This window comes from Mytilus californianus, unplaced genomic scaffold, assembly GCF_021869535.1.
Source record: "Mytilus californianus isolate M0D057914Y unplaced genomic scaffold, xbMytCali1.0.p SCAF_1, whole genome shotgun sequence".
NCBI lineage: Eukaryota > Metazoa > Mollusca > Bivalvia > Mytilida > Mytilidae > Mytilus > Mytilus californianus.
The window spans coordinates 125,248,706-125,269,802 of NW_026262581.1; the positions used below are offsets into that span (position 1 = coordinate 125,248,706).

At 31.3% G+C, this 21,097-nt stretch overlaps 2 protein-coding genes and 1 long non-coding RNA gene across 3 annotated transcripts in view; 2 read left to right on the forward strand and 1 right to left on the reverse strand.

The window, feature by feature from the left end:
- The window catches only part of LOC127733052 (uncharacterized), a 146,181-nt gene that overhangs the window by 18,574 nt on the left and 106,510 nt on the right, over positions 1–21,097 (forward strand). The window lies entirely within an intron of this gene.
- On the reverse strand, positions 1,840–6,123 carry LOC127733047 (transmembrane protein 14C-like). Its single transcript, XM_052242323.1, has 4 exons — positions 6,006–6,123; positions 4,919–5,020; positions 3,900–3,987; positions 1,840–2,014 (listed from the first exon to the last, which is right to left on the reverse strand). The coding sequence occupies exons 1-4, from the start codon at positions 6,100–6,102 to the stop codon at positions 1,972–1,974; spliced, it is 330 nt and encodes a 109-aa protein (XP_052098283.1). The 5' UTR covers positions 6,103–6,123; the 3' UTR covers positions 1,840–1,971.
- On the forward strand, positions 6,127–16,003 carry LOC127733042 (proteasome assembly chaperone 3-like). The gene is made up of 4 exons (XM_052242319.1): positions 6,127–6,188; positions 9,444–9,545; positions 10,209–10,295; positions 15,606–16,003. Exons 1-4 carry the CDS (start codon positions 6,147–6,149, stop codon positions 15,750–15,752), a joined length of 378 nt encoding a protein of 125 aa, XP_052098279.1. The 5' UTR covers positions 6,127–6,146; the 3' UTR covers positions 15,753–16,003.

The window sequence follows — 21,097 nt, forward strand, 5'->3', positions numbered from 1 at the left end:
ATTTAAAATAAATATAAATATTATAACTATCATTTTAGAATGATACTAAATTATACATGATAATATTTGGAGCAAGGCTTATGTTCACTTGTGCTTGCAGATATTGCTGTGATAATTTAATTGCACAATGAGGATACAGATAATGCATACTTTATTGGGATTAACTTTATTTGGACTGAATTTCTGTCCTTAATTTTTTCTCAACAAATTTAGTGAAATTTATGTGGACCAAAATAATTTCAATTAGAAAAGTCGTGTTAGCTGGGTTTTATGTTGTACGATTGCAGTTATTAACCAACTTGCATAATGATGAGTTGCATGTAATTAGTAATCAGTTTAAAATGGAGTTTATGATTTATTCTGGTTGATATACTTGAAATAAAATGACAGGATTTGGACCTTTCTTTTCTGTTATGCTTTTAGACAATAATTGTGTCTTACACATATCTATTTTTAGACCATTGGAATGTTCTTCTTATTTTACAATGTGTACATATATCCAAGTAAGGCTGCAATGACATTATATATAGTCTTAGCACCACTTTTCTGCACAAATTTTTGTCTGTTTTAGTAACTTTGACATTGGCCTTACAAATAGTGACATCACATTGGATGCCTTGGGCTGTTTTCTGCTCTTTGGTCGGGTTGTTGTCTCTTTGACGCATTCCCTGTTTCCATTTTCATTTTACATGAAAATTCATTGAGATCTTCTTTATTATGTGACCATGTTTCGAAGAAAGGTTGCAAATCCATATGTAGTATATGATTAAGCATCAGAAAACCCCTTTTCAGCACAAATTGCAGTCTATCATAAGTAACAATGACTCGTGACTTGCACATATTGACCTTAAAAGCAAGAGGGATTGAATTGTTCTCATTATATCCTCGTCTCATGGGTTTTCGTGCTATTAAGAATGCATTGTGACGTCACAATTTCAATTGAAAAAGCATGCATAGTACGAATTGATATGACGTACAAAAACATATGATATGACTATATATGACCATATATCCAAGTAAGTTAACAATCCCAATGTAGTATTTGATGAAGCATCAGGAAACATCTTTTCTGCACAAGTGTTGGTTTATTTTTAGTAATAATTACCGTCTTTTGAGGTATTGATAACAAAGTAAGGTTGCTATCTTAGATTTAGTTTTTGATTTAGCATCTGGAAACCACTTTTCTGTACAAATTTCAGTGTTTTTATATTAACTATGACCATGACTTTTACCTGGTAACCTAAAAATCAATACAGACCTTCCTCTCATTATATGTGACTTTATATTAAAGTATCAGAGCATCAAGATATGAAAATTACTGACAGAAAAACAGACAGGTAAAAAAACAATATACACCCCCCGATCCCCCCTCCCCCTCCTACTTTATAGGATGGGTATAAATATCTTGGCACTAGAAGGACAATGCATAAAAACTGTTATACTCTACATTGGTGAAAAGGCTTCCATTCTTACTTATGTTCAGTTAAACTTACATATTTGTATTGGTAAATCAATAAACTTGACATCAGTATTATTGTCTGAACATTTTTACCTTTTTCATAAATAAAGAAAACTTTTTATAATTATGAAACCAGCCATCTTATTATCAAGCAGTATGGCATTTCAATTGAACCCAATCTTTTAAAAACACATTGAGGTATCGGACTTCAATTTTAAACAATTTTGAAAATTGTTTTGAGTGTAAATGAAACAAGGACAAAGGATTTGGTCAAAGCAAATGGTTCACCCTTTTTTTATCAACTCCATTTTTGTTCAAATGTAAAAATAAACTGGTTGCTTGTGGCAAACCTCTATCACAAAATAAATTGAACACATTAATATAAGAATGTTATTTTACTATTTCATAACAGACATTTATCAAAATGACAAGTTTCACACTATTTAGGTTTCAAAACATATAAAATAATAGTGATAACTATAACAATATTGCTGCATAGTTCTTAGTGTTCATCATTTCATAAATCTGTATCCATACCTACACACCATTAACACACTGAAATAAATAAAAATATTCATTTTATGATGCATTAACTAAGGATATATCAACAAGAGTTATCTTTTTAGTTGACCATATATTATATAAATGCAATATAAAAAATAATGATATGTGGTATGGTTGCTAATGATACAGATAACTTGTGGGTAAGTAATTTTTATATAATATTTGATTATTTGTATATAATAACAAATCAAAACATGAGCTATGGTGTGCTTTTTAACAGAATATCATTATAAACTCACTAACAAAAGAAATAAAGCTATTATTGAAATCCATATTGATCAGAAATTTGGTTGACTTGCTTGCAAACTTTGTTAGCATTGTATTTAAAATTGACATCTGCAGACAATTGATTGATGGAGTTTCACTCATACCACCAGGCCTCTACAATAACTTTTTTTCCAACTTGTCCAGTAGGACAAGTACATACCAAAACTTACTTGTCCGAATGAAATTGTAACTTGTCCAACAAAAATCTTAATAATAATCTTTTTTGCATTTTAAGTTGATTCAAGGAACAAAATGAATTAAAACAATAGAACAGAATTTGATTTATATCTTTTGAAATACCTTTTAAAAATATGAGTCGAGAACAACTGAATCTAGTCATGTCATAGGACTTATGTTCTAGTTTTCATCAATGCCAAAGTCTCATCAGACTCTACACATGAGGCACCGTCTGATAGGCCTGTCAATTTCCACTCATTGGATTTGTATCCTGGTTTTTTAAGTTGAAAAAAGTTTCTTCAAATTCAATCAATAAAAAAAAAGAAGATGAGGTATGATTGCCAATGAGACAACTCTCTGCAAGAGACCAAATGACAAAGAAATTAATAACTATAGGTCACCGTATTGCAAGTATTGTTTTTTTCTTCTATATATGATCAAATATGATTTGGGAATTTTATGGTAAATAATTTCTTCATTTTTATTTAAAAAATATTTTTGTTAAAAAAAATACGGTATGGTATTTATTATAAAGCAACAGAATAAGGTAGGAAAACGAGGTACTGATTTGTCTTGGTCCCGAAATGTCTCCTGCGTTGCCAAACTGTCTATTAATCATGTCTATTAAATATGTCTCCTACGGTGCCAAATTGTCTATTAAACTTGGAGCCGAATCGTTTCCGAGCTGGTGACGAACTGTCTTGTAAAGTTACCTTATCTACAAAGCGCATCGCTGATTCGGATCAGTAAGACTGGTTTCCGAGAATAGTACATGTATGCCTTTTACCTGTTAAAAAGTACCTGACAAAGAACCAGTTTTAAATTATCGATTGCAAGTAAACATGTCAAATTAATACTTGTGTTTTATCTTCTTTTTTTGTTTTTTGTTTATAATTACTTTGTTCATCAAAGTTGGATTAAATTTATTTTCTGCATAATAATTTAACTTGTCCCGTCGGACAAGCTTGATATAGCTTTTACTTGTCCGACCTTTTTTTCCTCTGGTACCGGACAATCGGACAAGCGTTATTGTCGAGCCCTGACCACATCTTCTTATATCTATTTCAGTCTGTTTACAATAAAGATTTGATAACGACACCATTATATTTGTCACTGGACCATTTTACATATTAATTAATAGAATGCTTTGAACATTTAGGTAAGTTCAGTATTGTTAAAACCTTTCTAATATGTCATTAACACAGAAATATAAACATTTGAAGTTTTCTTCAGGCTAGTTTCATTTGTTTATCAATGCTGCCTTGTTTAGTTCATACTTCTTATTTGCCACTTTTGCTCTGGAAAGTGAATTGGTCATACTTTTCCCTTAATAGATACGATTGTACATATTGACTTTTATCAAAAAATAGAGTCCACCTATTTATAAATCTATATATAAATATACCTTTCTATCTTTAAAACAATAGCTTACCTTAAGCCAGCTACTAATCCTGCTGGCATAAATTTCCCCGAGTTCATAAATCTATATCCCATTACCCCTGTCAGTAAGGCACTGGTGACTACAAAGTATATAATTATTTATATTACAATTTCTATTTATATATTTATATATATATCCCTTAACTCATTGATAGTTCCCTATCCACAATTATCTGAGCTACTGCAACAGTTTAACTAGTTAATTCAATTACCAATTCAAAAAATTAGAAAAGCAAAGATCTACATCATTGGATATTTTTACCCTTTAGATATTTAACTGCATGTTGATCAACAACACAAAAGGACTTGGGTTTTTAGTTAGTTGTTGAAATACACTTCATAGGATTGAAGGAACTAATGATTGAAGATGAAGTGAATGAATAGACACACTACTATTAATCAACTAGGTCACCTGCTCCCCTGTTTGAATATATATGACAAAGCCAAAGTCACTGTTTTCCTATGGAAGTTCCCCAAAACCATTCAGACAAGCAAAAATAAAACAGGAGGTGCAAATATTCATATTTGTTCTATGAAGAAAATAAATGGCTAGCAGACGAAAAACCTATTGATATGCACTACAATTGTTTTTTCTTCAATTCAAGAAAAATAAGATGCACCTTATATTTAATGATCTTTTAATCCATTGTGATTGGTGATTGGTTGATTGGTTATTTTATTGACTGGTTGATTGATTTGTTGATTGTTTGATTGATTAACTTACTGGTTGGTTGATTGATTGGTTGATTCATTAACCAATCAATACATATCAAGAAGACAATGAATATTCAATTATTTGGACAACTGAGGAACAACACATAAACATGATAAAAGAGTATGTGCTCCTGGTTGTGATTATTTCTTTCATGTTCATGTTCTGTAACATTCACACATGCATAATACAATATAACTCCAACTGAGTTTGCTTAAATGTACATTCCCAAAAATGAAAGGAGAGATTCTTAGTATCAAAAACTTGTTCTTGTGATAATACAGTTACAAAATACCCACCAAGAGAGAGACCAATGTTTTTAGGATCCTGTGATGTCTGGTAAGCACCAACTCCCATTAATCCACCACAAACCACACCAGCAGCAAGAGAAGGAATACTTCCTATGAATAAAACAATTCTCAATTAAAAACTGAATAAACTTAAAATAAAAAATATCAGCAGTTCTTGATGTTGTGTTAATACATATTTATTGAATGGCAAAAATTTGTTGTATTTTCAAGATAAAAGATTATCCCAACAAACATGACAAACATATAATTCTTTATATATCACAACAATGCTGTGTTGCTTATGTGTTTTTAATTGATGATAGTCCAATATTATAAAGTCCCATTCCCTGTAATCGATCTCTCTTAATACTTTCGTTAAAGTAGCCATTGTAGTGCAGTGAATGTTTGGACTTTGATTTTTAAGAAAAAGATTGCTATTAATTTCTCCCTTCATTCTATGTTTTTCTTTTAACAATAGATTTTTTTTTATGGACTGATAATATTTTTTATTAAAAAACCACAGGCACTTTTCTCTGTTTAAAAAATCCTATATTAAGGTCCATTGATTAAGGCAGAGACATATAATTGTATTATATGTCTCTGATTAAGGTATATAGGATTTTTTTTTTCAAAGACATTAGTGCCTGTGTAAAAAACACTGATAAACAAAAAGTAGAGTAATTACAATATAGATATTAATACATTTAAGAGAGACAAAGCACTTGACAGTTAACATTGTCATAAAAACACAGATTAGAAGATTAGACCTTGTCCTAGATTTTGACTTTTGATATGCCAGAATCCATGTGCAGGTTACATGAAAGACTTGAATGGAACCTCAAAATTATGCATATGATCCATGTCATGTCAGCTGTTGGTATTCATATTATCAAGTTTATTTGAGGTCCTTGTTAGTCAGTCCACGATATACACATCGACATGTGTATATACTCCAGTCACACTCAAATAAATTGTCAAATGACAAAAAAGCTCAAGAGGATGGACGTGTTTGTTTCACATTTTCAAATGGGGATATTAATGTGTGTCATTCTTATTGAAGACGATTTTGATGTAGGAAATGGCCGAATATATCAACCTGCTCTAATATAACCAAGCAATCCGCCTGCTGTCACTGTTAAAGCGTAAGCAATGCTGACAAAATCGGTCATGTTTTCCTTCTGGTTTGTCGACATGGTTATCTTCCCCTTGTCACAATCAGGGGACATAATTAAACACCATGACAAGTGCAAGTTCAAGTTTCCCAGTGAAAACAAAACAGGTAAACAGGTTAGACTAAGACAATTGATAGTCTTCAGCATAATATAAACTCTTTGTGTAAGGTTTATGAATCTTAGGAATGCTAAAATAAAGGCAAACTGTTCTTGATATTTCTATGGAAGACAATTACTGTCATGGTCATGCTCAACAAACCACTGTGTTCTTTCTTCAGGTTGAGGCAATTTTTTTTTGTATATCAATGGTTATGACTAAAAGCATATTAAATATCATGTATCAAAATAAATAAAATACAGGTTGTTCCTCCTTAGCACTAAGCTCACTCTATTCCTGTGCTCTACCTCATATTGATTAATGTGTTACAGTGTACGTTGGGTTTTAAGAAACTTTGTGTTGAAAGACACAGAATTGTCTGAAGTATTTTTGTTTATCAATCTAATTAAAATTAAATCTTTGCAGTCACAATGCGTTCAAGCATAAAAAAATGAGCAAATGCAGAGATTTAATTTTAATTATATAGTGTGATTATTTGTTCATATTTTTTTTCTTCATTGTCATTGCTTTCTCCTGATGTGACCATGCATAATAATTTTGTACTTATTGATTTTGTTGCAATGTGTAGCAAATTTCCAGACAAAAAATAATTCATTAGAAAATGAGAACACTTTACAACAAATATTTAACCAAATAAGCATAGGAAAATTCCGCTTAGTTGATTAAAATTCAATCAGAAGTAACCTCACAATAATGTTTTGAAAAAAGAGATTTTATATGAAATATATACTTTATCTAAAAATCTGGAAATAAGGAGAAGTTCAAAGATAATAAATGCAAATTAGCCATACATATACCATGTATACTTATTTTGAGTGGTATAGTTTATAGATGTTATTTGTATTATCTGGTTCTGTCCTGTCCTTATATAACAGTTATTGTAAAACTGTGTTGTTTTCTTGTATGTTTCTCAATTGATGTCGAATCTTATTGTATTTGTATGTAATGTGATAAAAGCTCTTTATAGGGCCCTTCAATTGGAAAATAAAATATTCTTATTCTTATTCTTATACTTTGGCAAAAAATTGTAGATGATGAATACTTATTGCATAACTTCAATGGGAAACAATTCCAATGTTGGTGTTACTACATGTAGGTTCTTAGGTGATATAAGAATTAAATCATTTGGAGGATTTTTATGGATGCTACCTAAACACTGACATATTAAATATGCTATATAGATATAATCAAAGTACTGAAGTACTGAACATCAGATAACCGCAAGTTCTGGTGGACAGTCACAGGCACTTGTCTCAGAAAAAATAAAATATCTCTATACCTGAAAGTTAGGTTAAGGTACATAGATTATTATGCCCCCGCCGTAGCGGAGGGGGCATTAAGTTTTACCCTTGTCCGTCCGTACGTCCCGAAATTGGTTTCCGTTCTCTAACTTGAGTTTGCCTCAACCAAATGTTATGAAACTTATACACAATGCTTATTACCATAAAACACAGATCAAGTTTGAATTTTGGTGGTGTCACTTTAACCAATCTAGAGTTATGCCCCTTTATAAAAGGAAAAATTGCAAAATTTTTATTTTCTTCTAAATATCAAGTTTATATAATATATTTTTTAAATTGGAGTTATCTTCCTTTGACCATGATTATAGTTGAATCAACTACAATCAATGCTTTATACAACGCAATGTTTAATTTTGACTTCCACTGATAAAACACAGATCAAGTTGAATTTGGGTAGTGTCACTTTAACCATTATTGAGTTATGCCCCTTTATAAATAGAAAGATTGCAAATTTTTTAGTTTCCATTCTGTAACTGAAGTTTTCCCCAGCCAAACATTATGAAACCTATACACAATATTCATTACCACAAAACTCAGTAAGGATCAAGTACAATTTTTTTGTTTCAGTTCTCTAACTTGAGTTTGCCTCAACAAAATGTTATGAAACTTATACACAATGCTTATTACTACATAATACAGATTAAGTACGAAATTAGGTGGCAACACTTTTACCATTCTAGAGTTATGTCCCTTTATAAACATAAAAATTGCTGAATTTTTTAGTTTGTCTCAACCAAATGTTGTAAAACTTATACACAACCGTTCTAGAGTTATGCGTGTTTACAAATAGAAAAATTGCTGAATTTTTAGTTTCTGTTCTCTACTTAAGTTAGCCTCAACCAAATGTTATGAGACTTACACACAATGCATATTACCACAAAACTCAGATCAAGTTCAAATTTGGGTAGCGTCACTTTTACCGTTCTTCAGTTATGTCCCTTTATAACTATATGATATGCAAGCGGGGGCATCATCTGTGTCCACATTTATTTTTTCTGAGACAAGTTCCTGTGTGGATGATGAATAAATGACAGAGAATTCAACCTCACCGTAATAATTATTATATTGTAGTGATATAATCATGGGACAATCATTTGTTATCAGTATAATCTGGTTTGTTGTTATATATTATATTAATATTTGTACAACAGTTATATATATAGCAGATCATCTTAATAACCCTACCGGCAAATTTTCATCCATTTATACCATCATTCTATTCTATTACAATGTATTCTAATGATAGTGCAGTGCAAGTGCATGGTGGACACTCTTCTGTAATAATTCGTTTTTCTAATAGGTTTGATTTTAGTAGGCATTCATATTTCTCCCGCTAATGAATATGTATTGATGAAATTAATATATAACAAGCGATAAGTGATATTCATCCGCAAACACAATTTTTCGGTACGTGTGCATAGATATTAATGATTTTTTTACTTATATATATATATTTCTCAGGACAAAACATTTTCATATTTATTTATGTTCTTAAAAAATATTTTCATGAGTATTCATTGAAGAAATGAATTTATTACAAGAGATGAGGAATGTTATTTTGCACTCGATGATATCCGCGTATTTATACAAAACACGTTCGGTTATCAGTCAAAAACGCAAGTCATGTGGGTAGAAATGTCTGCGGCAACATAACACAGGAATGCCCTCAAGGTCATCCGCTGTAAAAATTGAAACCCTTTAAGTAGTAAGTATACAATATAAGATTGTGTACAAAGGGCAATAACCCTAACTCTAATTCAATTTAACAAACACTGGAAGTCTGAAATATAAATATTGAAAAATAAAGACTGAATTAAAATGAAAACTATAACTCTTTTATCCATGATGAAAAAAATAAAATAAAAATACTATCTTTTCAGGAATGAAAAATAGATATTCAAAATTCTTTAGTCTTGATAAAGGTTTAGTTAAATTTGTTTCAGACAACAGAATTAATTGGTGGACACAATACACAGGTTCTCTGCAGCCATTTTAGTGATAAGCTATTTATTATAGTCACACAGCTTAACAAGATTGGAAATTTGGTAAGTTAAATTCATACCACTGAGTATAGATAAACTATATGTGTAAGCAGTACAAAAAACTGTATATTGAAAATAGAAATATCAGCACATTGTTAATACATGTAATAAAAAGGAATACTGAATATTATTGCTAGTTTCAATACATGGGCTTGATAACTCAGAATTTATAACCAGGGTAAACCTTTGCCATCTCTTGGCGTCTACAGTGCATCAGAAATTCCTTTACAATTTAAAATCAAGGCATAAGAAAACACGCATCAATTATTTCAGGGGATAACCAAATTTATTAGCCTTAGCATGCACCCCTTTTAAAATTTAAGTGTTGAAAATAAGCTGATGGCCTATGTAAGTATGATTTTTGTAATGGATAATCCGCACCAGAAAGAAGGCTGAATGCTGAACCAGTTGATGATATTTGTTGACTAAAACATAAATATTTAGGTTATTAAGCATAATTTTATTTTAATACCATCTTATCTGCTATAAGAAAATATTTTTATACATTACTAGTCTGATACAATATCTTTGATATTTTTCACTAGGAATAGCATCAAATGATTCATCCAGAAGTCTTAGATGCTCACCACTTGTATTAAATGAAACAAAGTATTACACAGAAAGCACTTGAAATAATAGTTGGTTTTGATTTTATTTATTGAATAGATAGAAGTACAAAGAGATGTGGTGTTAGACGAAGAAGCAGGAAGACAACCAATGTATTCAACACGAGTTCTACTAGGCGTTGATGAGGTAATGTAAAGACGCATAAAGCCATGGTAACTTAAGCTTTCTTTTTGTGTACAAGGGCAAGAAGTTGTTTTTATCACAAAACTCAGTATTTTTAGCAGACTTTACCGTTTTCACCACCTAAAAAAACACCTCCAAACACAAGAACCTGCTTCTTTTATTACAAATCCATAAAATTCATAAAATCATAACTTGGCTAAATATTTTTGCAATTTAGATTTTAAATGTAGGAGATTTTGGCTGTTCCTGTTTAGGCCTTCAATAGTTTTGATGGTTTTTAATGTTTTGATATGTTTGACTTTCCAAACACTTACCCTGACCTGGTCAAATGAAAAACTTTTGTATTGGTATTTGCTGCAGCATTAAGGAGTAAGAGCAAAGACTGGTCAGCTTGGAGTCAGAATAATGTGTCCAGGTAAGGTGATATGTCTTCCTGCAGACTTTTACCTTGTGAACTGCCACGTTAAAAATCCGGCTCAGCTTGTCGGTCTAGTACAAAGCAGGGTTAATATTCGTATTACATTAACATGTTCTCGTCCTGAATATGCATATTAATTTGCTGCTGGACGTTAAGCAGCCATCCCTCATCATCATCCTCAAAACACTGATGATGACATGCACACTGAAATCTGTATCATACATTTATTGTCCTCCGCGTAACGTGCTGCGGGGACATGAAAATAGCAGGTGTCCATCCGGTTTTGTAAGCGCTCTCACATGAACAATTCCTGCAAGATTTTTATGAAACTTATATCATAGATTTATATCAGCAATATCTTGGAGGAGTTCGAAAATCAGTGCGGATAAACAATTTTAAAAGAGTTATGCCCCTTGGACACATTAATTTTATGGAAAATTGCATCGTTAGCGCTGTCATGTGTACAATTCTTGTTAGACTTTTATGAAACTTATATCATAGGTTTATATTAGCAATGTCTTGGACAAGTTCGAAAATCAGTGCTGATCAATTATTTTTAAAAGAGTTATGCCCCTTGGAAACATTAATTATATGGAAAATTACATTGTTAGCACTCTTAATTTGTACAATTCTTGCCAGATTTTTATGAAACTTATATCATAGGTTTATATGAGCAATGTCTTTAACGAGTTTCGGAAATCAGTACTGACCAATTATTTTAAAAGTGTTAAGCCCCTTTAAAACATTGATTTTATGGAAAATTGCATTGTAAATGCTCTCGCATGTACAATTTTTGCAGATTTTTATCAAATTCATATCAAAGGTATATAACAGCAATGTCTCAGACAATTTTAAAAATAAGAGCCCATCGAATATTTTTAAAGAGTTTCCCTTGGAAATATTAAATATATCGGAAATTGTTCTCAAGTCTTCAACTCTCTAGTAAGATCATTTTAAAAAGTTTTAAAGAACAAAAACATTTTTTTTTTGTTATTGTCCTTGGACAGAACAGTTAAAATATGTGCAAGACGGGGGACATTGGAACTCTGTTCTCTTATATTGCTATTGATTTGATAAAAAGATTAATTTGTTCTGTTGTTTGTTTTCCATGTAGGCCTAATTTTATTGCTTTTATATACTGTAAACAGGGAAACTTTTGCGGCAGTTTTATTATTCGCTAATTTAGCGGTAAGAGGTGAAACGCAAAAAATAAAAGGAACTGGTGCGAATTTTTCAAGGAAAATCAATTTAAAGGATGAGGACCATACATGAACCTATACCAATAGGTTTATGAACTGGAGCAATTTATAAAAACAATTTTACAGACTTTTTTTAATAAATAAAGGGCAGCATCAGAAATCAAAACTTTAACTCATGACAGTCGAATTCAAATGAAAGTCATCTCGAGCAAGTGCAAATTATTGATATTGTTATTAAACAACACCCGTGACAGTTAAGTTAATGACACATTTTAATAATTTTTGAACTAATTACCATATTGCATCTGCTACAGAGATTATTATGATCAAAAGATTAATTACTTGAAATCCTCAAAGCTTAAGTAGACAATTCTTCTCTTTTATTTGTTTTTGTGTTTTTACAAGCAAACATAAATATAGAGGTTTAATTTAACTTACTAGTAATATCAATCAAATAACTTTATATTTTAAATTCATGAACTGACAATATCTGTTCACTTTGTCCAGACACTTGATTTACGATACATGTACCACTTTTATAAGTGTTTCAACGTCATTTATTAAAATTTGTAAAGGACCCTTTCATTGTGAATTTAAAACATCACGAATTAAGATTCAGATGACAAATCGCGAAAAAAGACGGCCCAAAAATTTGCTGGTTTACAGTAGACGACTTTTAGATACATGGATTTTACGATACATTTCCTTTGTCACAAAGCTTATGTTTGTATTACTTCACAGCATGAACCCATTTTTCAATGACTTTGTTTATGCTGATTGACCGCAGGTCATTCGATGTAACTCATTCATAAAAACAACTGGGCTAGGATTGTTGGTTGATCAATGAGTGCTGAATATCCATGACCAAGTATTTTATGCATATTTGGGACAATAACATATGTCAAAAGAATAAAGCCTGATTTGTACTAGTTAATCCTACATGATGTGTAGATTTTTAAAAATCAAGCTTGCAAAGCATAGTCATTGACCTCACTCCTTATACTGCATGCTATAGAGAAACTGCAAATACTTACTTTGAGGTCTTTGGTTTGACCTACCAGGAGATCAAGACATGACCTCTTGCAATTGCATACTACAATTTATAAACCACAGAAGAGTTTCCTGCTTTCATTGAAGATTATTTAACTCTAATATTACCACAGCAACATATACATGTATTCTATACATTTACATAAGCGATAGATTCTTATATCAGCTTTGAATTCTAAAATATTTTACACCTGCAATGACTTGTTTACTTTTCTACACCAAGGCACTTTTTTGCTGAACCATTGAAGTTTCATTCAGCCTCACATTCATACAATTATTTAAATGTGAATCCTTAGAAAAAAACTTGCTCTCGACAATTACCACCAACGATTCATTTCTAAGTACTAAGTACTGACCCTGAAAATCTGTGCACAAAAGTACTATGGGAATTGCACATGGTTGTGTCGTTCTGCACCGTTAGTGAAGTTATTCTATGAAATCTAATTAGGTAATAGATTATAAGGGAAGATGACTTCTTTATCAACAGATTCTGTACTTTGCAGGTGTTCTTTGATTATTTTGTATTGAATAAAAGTATATGTACATTTTATTATTTTTCATTATGGAGTGAACGCCATCTGTAAAGGATAATACTATTTTTATAAAAAACAAATTTGTTGACTAGTTTTTATAGTGAGATTTGACTCTGTACCTTTGTGCTATTCTACAATTAGGATAACTGGGGGAAGAATTAGTACTTATACTAACAAATCTAATCATCCCATGTGCCTGTCATAATTCCCACATCTTTTCAGTAAGTGGCATTTTGTCTAAATGATTTTGTATAATTAATTTTCTTAATGTCAGTCTTATCTACCATTGAAGTTAAATATTGACATGTTGATGGCTTTTTGTTTGATGGTGTTGTTGGGTTGCTTTCTCATTGATGTTCACCCCTAATCTTATTTTAATGATAAGAAATGGCTGTAAGAATTTGTGGATTGTCCGTGTATGCTGATGTAGAAAATAGAATATCTTTCTATTTACTCTATCTATGGTATATATATGCTAATTGATGACAATGTATGTCATGACTTGTCTCCCATCTACCTCCTTGCTATATTAAATCTTATTGTTATGAACAGATGAGGACTTGTTCTTGTTCTTGGCAGATTTTACCAACAATGATCATCCTAATACTTTTAAAATGAGTCAATATCAGCCATTTAAGTAAAACTGATGGAAAAAAAGAAAGAAAATAAAGATAAAGATTTTCAAGAAATTCAGAAATAAAACAAGCATTCTGTGAGTATTGCATGGCAATACATAGTCCCCTACCGGTTAAAATTTCATTGTATTGGAACAACGTTCTAACTTGATCTATAACTTGTCATGGTGTAAACTATATAACAAATATCAAGTCAATATCTTCAAGCATGACGAAAAAAAGTGTTGAAAACTGATTATTTAAGTGAATTTTCTTAGTCCAAGGACCATAACTCTGCACAAAATCATCAGACCGGAACAAAATTCGTAATTGATCTGTAACTTGTCATGATAAAACTATATACAATTTTCAAATCAATATCTTCAAGCATGAAGAAAAAAAGTGTGGAAAACTGATTTGCCGGACTGACAGACAGACAGACGGAGTGCAAACCTAAAGTCCCCTTTGACTTCGTCAGTAGGGGACTAATAACATGTCATATATTTCCTTCTCATAAAATACAACCACAGCTATTGCAAAAAAGATTACTGATTGGTTGAATTTGCATAAAATAAAAAATGCTCTCAACATCAGTGTTTATTAGTCCCCTACTGATGAAGTCAAAGGGGACTTTAGGTTTGCACTCCGTCCATCTGTCTGTCTGTCTGCCTGTCTGTCCATCCGTCAGTCAGGCAAATCAGTTTTCCGCACTTTTTTTCGTCATGCTTGAAGATATTGATTTAATATTGGGTGTATTGTTTTATCGTGACAAGTTACAGATCAAGTTCGAATTTTGTTCTGGTCGGATGATTTTGTGCAGAGTTATGGTCCTTGAACTTAGAAAATTCACTCAAATAATCAGTTTTCCACAATTTGTTTTTGGTCATGCTTGAAGATGTTGATTTGATAATTGGTATATAGCTATATCATGACAAGTAACAGATCAAGTTCGAATTTTGGTCTGGTCTGATGATTTTGTGCAGAGTTATGGTCCTTAGACTTAGAAAATTCACTCAAATAATCAGTTTTCCTCACTTTTTTTGGTCATGCTTGATATTGAATGGATAATTGGTATATAGCTTTATCATGATAAGTTACGGATCAAGTTGGATTTTTGTTCTGGTCTGATGATTTTTTTGCAGAGTTATGGTTCTTTGACTTATAAAATTAACTTAAATAATAAGTTTTCCACACTTTTTTTCATCATGCTTGAAGATATTGACTTGATATTTGTTATATAAATTGCACCATGACAAGTTATAGATCAAGTTAGCATTTTGTTCCAGTACAGTGAATTTTTAACCAGTAGGGGACTATGTATTGCCATGCAATACTCTCAGAATGCTTGTTTAAAATAAAACTTAATGTTCATAAATACTGGCTGATTTTGATGCAATATCTTTAAATTATAATCATGGGAACAATTGAGGATTGCCTGTCTTAGTCCTGAAATATTTTTAAGTCTTCAAAACCTACATGAATATCTTTGTCTTTTTCAGCCTTTGACCCATGTTCTTGCCAAAAATTTGCTCTCCAAAATAGACAGCACAAAACCAGTGATACTTGGAATGTCGTTGCAAGACACATCTAGAGATACAGTTGTTGCAATTAGTAATGTAGTCAAAACTGTTGTAACTGGTACTTAAATCAACTTGAGGATGTTGGTACCCAGTATACGCCCACTACCACCAGTGGTCATCAGATGATAGTCAGTCTTTGGGTCGGATAGTAATCACCTTTATATGAACTATAACCAATTACAACTATGAAATGGCCGGGTGTATGATAACAGACTGTGTTCTAAATTTCTAAATAGCTGTACAAAAACACATTTTAGCTGATAAAGTTATCTTTCTTTGTACAGTTACATGCAAAAATAAAGTTTTAAGGTGTATAATGAGTTTGTTTTTTGGGGGAGGGACAAAGTATACAATTTTAGAGTTATAACCACCTTTTCTCAAGAATCCTATATATGGTACTGCAAATTCAGAAATCAGTGTTCATTTGTTATTGCAATTGATGTACATTGTACAACTAACAAAAATGTGAGATTAATTATGATTTTGGATGGTTTTATTAACTGTTCATGCACTTAATTAAAAATCTTGTCTTGTCATTGGTTGAATATCCATTGCTTAGGAAGTTGATAACCAGTAAGAACGACTTGGTGTTCTCTTTTTCAAACATTTAAGAGATATTGGTATACATCAATGAGATAGCGACCTAATACTGATTTTTAAGGAATTTCAAGCTGTAAGGTCAAGGCCTTAAACTTATTTCCTATAATATTCACTATCCAAATAGCCATATTTCAAAAAAATCTTTTTATCGTAAGAATGTCTTTTAAATTGTAGTACTGGAATATTAATTACATTAGTGTAAATTCAGAAACTATTGTGAGGTTTTTATTAATGCGAATAATGCGACTGAGTGAGTATCTCAATAATATTGCATTCTGATATTTGATACATACCGTATAGCGGGTTATTTTCGCGGGTGTAAAATTTCACGATTTAGGGGCAACAAAGTGTACAAAAAATTTTGGCGGTTTTTATTTTGGCGGATTCTTTAATCCCAATTAAATATTTTAGCGGATACTAAAATGGTTGCAGTCAAAAAGTTGTAAAAAATTGACAAAGAAGCGTCTATTGTTATGGTTAAATGATTGTTTTACCTGCATGACGTCTTATTTATTGATAATATTTTGATACAGTTAACCAATACCGCTACTTAAATATGTGTCACAGGTGTACAAACTTCTTGTAAATGTTACAGTTGGTTAGTTACAAAATTGACTGGACCTTTGATGTACTAATTAGATTATTAAATTATCATGAGTGACTTGCAACTCTTATATAATTTGACATTAATCAATAAGGATAAAATACCTGACAAAGTACCTTACACTCTTATATTATTAATTAAACTATTATGTAACCAATTAAGTAATTAATACCTGACAGCCAGTGAACACTGGCATTTTGCATTTATGTATTTTAAATTAACATGAATTATTATTGATACGACGAACGGGAAATAAATAAATATTCTACAAAACGCTTTAGTTATTAGAAAGTACCGAAAGTATGCATAAATTTTCATGGAATTTAATTTCGCATTTCCCCTTACCAGCCAAAATAAGCGAAAATAAACACCCCGCGAAAATAACCCGCTATACGGTATATCTGTATGCATAGTTTACTGAAATTGCAATGATTAATCTCACATTTTTGTCCATTCTTCAAAAATCTCAATAAAAAATGTACGCAATAATTTCGGAATTTACAGTATATAATCCAATAATTGTAAGTAGATACAGAGGGCATTTGTTTTGTTGTTGAAATTTACAAGTTAACTTATAAATGCTGTGCCCTGAGGTAAGGCATTGGGTTGAGTGCTCACAAACATGTTCAACCAAGCCTCATTTTTTATGTGCCTGTCCAAAGCCAGAGTTGTTCTCCTTTCGTTTGGTGTGTTTGAGCTTTTGATTTTGCCATTTGATAAGGGACTTTCCGTTATGAATTTTCGTTGGAGTGCAGTATTTTTGTCTCGCCTGCGGAAAGCGATACATAGGGATTGCTTTTGTGGTGACAGCGTCAACAATTGTTTTCTGCTTAAGTTAGTTTGATAGGAACTACTTTTGATAGATCATTGATATTTAATATAAAGTTGCATTACTATCAGTGCATATCAGTTTGACGACTATTTTGAGGCCCTGCCCCCTAGGACATGATCCAGTGACTGAATTAATTAGCCATTTGCAATGTTAAGTTTTCTGCTTAAGTTAGTTTGATAGGATCTACTTGTGATAGATCAATGATATTTTGTATGAAGTCGCATTACTATCAGTACATATCAGTTTGACGACTATTTTGAGGCTCTGTCCCCTAGGACATGGTCCAGTGACTTTGAATTAATTAGCAATTTTCAATGTTAAATATTCTGCTTTAGTTAGTTTGATAGGATCTACTTGTGATAGATCAATGATGTTTTGTATGAAGTTCCATTCCTATCAGTTCATATCAGTTTGAAGACTATTTCGAGTCCCTGCCCCTTTGTCATGGTCCAGTGACTTTGAATTAAATAGCAATTTTCAATGTTAAGTTTTTCTGCTTAAGTTATATTGATAGGAACTACTTAAAATAAACAACGATATTTTCTATAAGGTTACATTACTGTTTGTACATCTCAGTTTGTCAACCATTTTCAGGTCCTGCCCACTAGATAATGGTCCAATGACTGAATTAATAAGCAATGTTGCTGTCCATCAGATTGTCTTTTTCTGAATTTTATGCCAATAGGCGAGGCATATCTCTGTGTCAACAGTTTATTGTTATTTTACTTTTTGTTATCCAGTGGTTGATGTTATTACTGACCACTATAATCAATTTTTGGATTATTACTTTTACAATCCTGTGACTCTTTTCACAAAAATACTTACGATTATAAAACACTTGTAAAACATGAGCAGTTCAGTATAACTTAATGGATGTTAAGTGACCCTCATTTTTGATCGTTTGCAAGTGACCCTCATTTTTGATCGTTTGCACAAAGTAATACAAGTATGACACAATACACCATTGTGTGAACCATGAAATGGGAGGATGAAAAGTAGCTTTGTTATATACTCTTCATTAGTTATGCTGTATTCTAATCTTGCTATTTTTCAACTTTGTTGGAGCCAGTGATATTGTACGACTCTTTTAATAATTTGAGGGAATTCTACTGCTATTTTGATTTTGACTGATTAATAAGTTCATAGCTGATTACATGGAAATAAAAACTTCTTTACACCATCAGTTGAATATTTATTATTTAGTATGTTAAGTGAATCAGAAAAAAATATTTTAAAAATATTACCCAATAAAAAAAAAACATGACATGAATTGCAGATATAAAATTAATGTTGTTTATCAGGAGAAGTTAATAGTAAGGATGAACAATTGTCGAAAATGATGCTGATAATGATACTCCAGTGCTGAATACAGATAAAAACACACCAGATTCTTAACTATCATGTATATATGCAAAACCATGAAAATCCATTATCAATTAAGATTTGTGAAACATGTACTATAAACAAAACATTTTAGTGTACTGACTTCATTCAGATCATTTAACTTGCAGGGGGCATATGTTATCTCTGATGTGTTACTAATGTTCAAGGAAAAGAAAACATTGATTCTCATGCCTGTGATGATTTAAGTTTCAAATGATAAAAAATGTAAACAAAAGGTGTTTATTCTGTAAGATATGTGTCTAACTACTCAAAAATAATCACCCACCATTACTTTGACCTCTATCTCCTTAAAGTTCAAATTCTTTTTTGAAATCAGATCAAAGATCAAGTGAGAAAGTCAGTTTTTTGATAGAATTAATTGGATGTTTTGTAAAGTTTGATAGCAATGTCTGTCTATTTTTTAATCTGATGTGTAGTGATGAAAGCAGCTTTTCATTTTCCAGACAATCAACAAGGTGGTCTGATATATTTAAACACAACATCAGGAACATCTCCAGACAATCTTCTGTTCCCTTCCTTTCAACTTTCAATCAGTCAAATATTTGTCACCTTTATATACTTTTTCACTACTCATTTTTGCATCCCCAGTTATCTTTCTTTGCACACTTTACAAAGTTTGATTAATGACTTCTGAAAAAATACAAGTCAAATGCATTGCTGTACAAATAGAATTCACTATACTATGACAAACATTAATGACCGCATTATCCTTTTTAATTTGAAATAAGGGTTCCACAGAAACGTTTTATTTGCCAACAGTGGAGCTTGGTTGATAAATCTTATTTTTCCTTATAAGATAAGATAAATTTTATTTCCAATAGAGGACCCATTATAGGCATAGTCAGTACATTGATTTTTTATATCACACAATTGCATTAGACAATACACAAGAAAATAAAAAAAAAAAAAGAAATACAACTGAAAAAAAACATGAAATATAAATTGTGTTAATAATACATGTAGTCACGTAAACCAGTATGTTTAGTGTTTATTGACCATGCACCAGAAGCAGCATCACATCCATTATAAAACTAGAGTCTCTCAAGAGCCTGTGTCGCTCACCTGTATTTACTGATGCTTTGGAAATCATGTAAAATAAGGTTAAAATCATAATTAATAGTATTAGATATTAGATATTATAATGATATCTAAGATAATAACAAACTAGAGGCTCTCAAGAGCCTGTGTCGCTCACCTGTATTTACTGATGCTTTGGAAATCATGTAAAATAAGGTTAAAATCATAATTAATAGTATTAGATATTAGATATTATAATGATATCTAAGATAATAACAAACTAGAGGCTCTCAAGAGCCTGTGTCGCTCACCTGTATTTACTGATGCTTTGGAAATCATGTAAAATAAGGTTAAAATCATAATTAATAGTATTACATATTAGATATTATAATGATATCTAAGATAATAACAAACTAGAGGCTCTCAAGAGCCTGTGTCGCTCACCTGTATTTACTGATGCTTTGGAAATCATGTAAAATAAGGTTAAAATCATAATTAATAGTATTACATATTAGATATTATAATGATATCTAAGATAATAACAAAAAACTGCAAAATTTTTGTAAAATTACTAACTCAGGGGCAGCAACCCAACAACGGGTTGTCGGATTCGTCTGAAAATTTCAGGGCAGATAAATCTAAATCTGATGAACATTTTTGCCACATGTCAGATTTGCTCTAAATGCTTTAGTTTCAGAGATATAAACCAAAAACTGCATTTTACCCCTATGTTCTATTTTTAACCAAGTCGGCCATGATGGTTGGAAGGCGGGGTCATCGGACAAATTTTTTAAACTAGATACCCTAATAATGATTATGGCCAAGTATGGTTAAATTTGTCTCAGTAGTTTCAGAGAAGAAGATTTTTGTAAAAGATTACAAAAATTTACAAAAAATTGTTAAAAATTTACTATTAAGGGCAATAACTCCTAAAGGGGTCGATTGACAATTTTG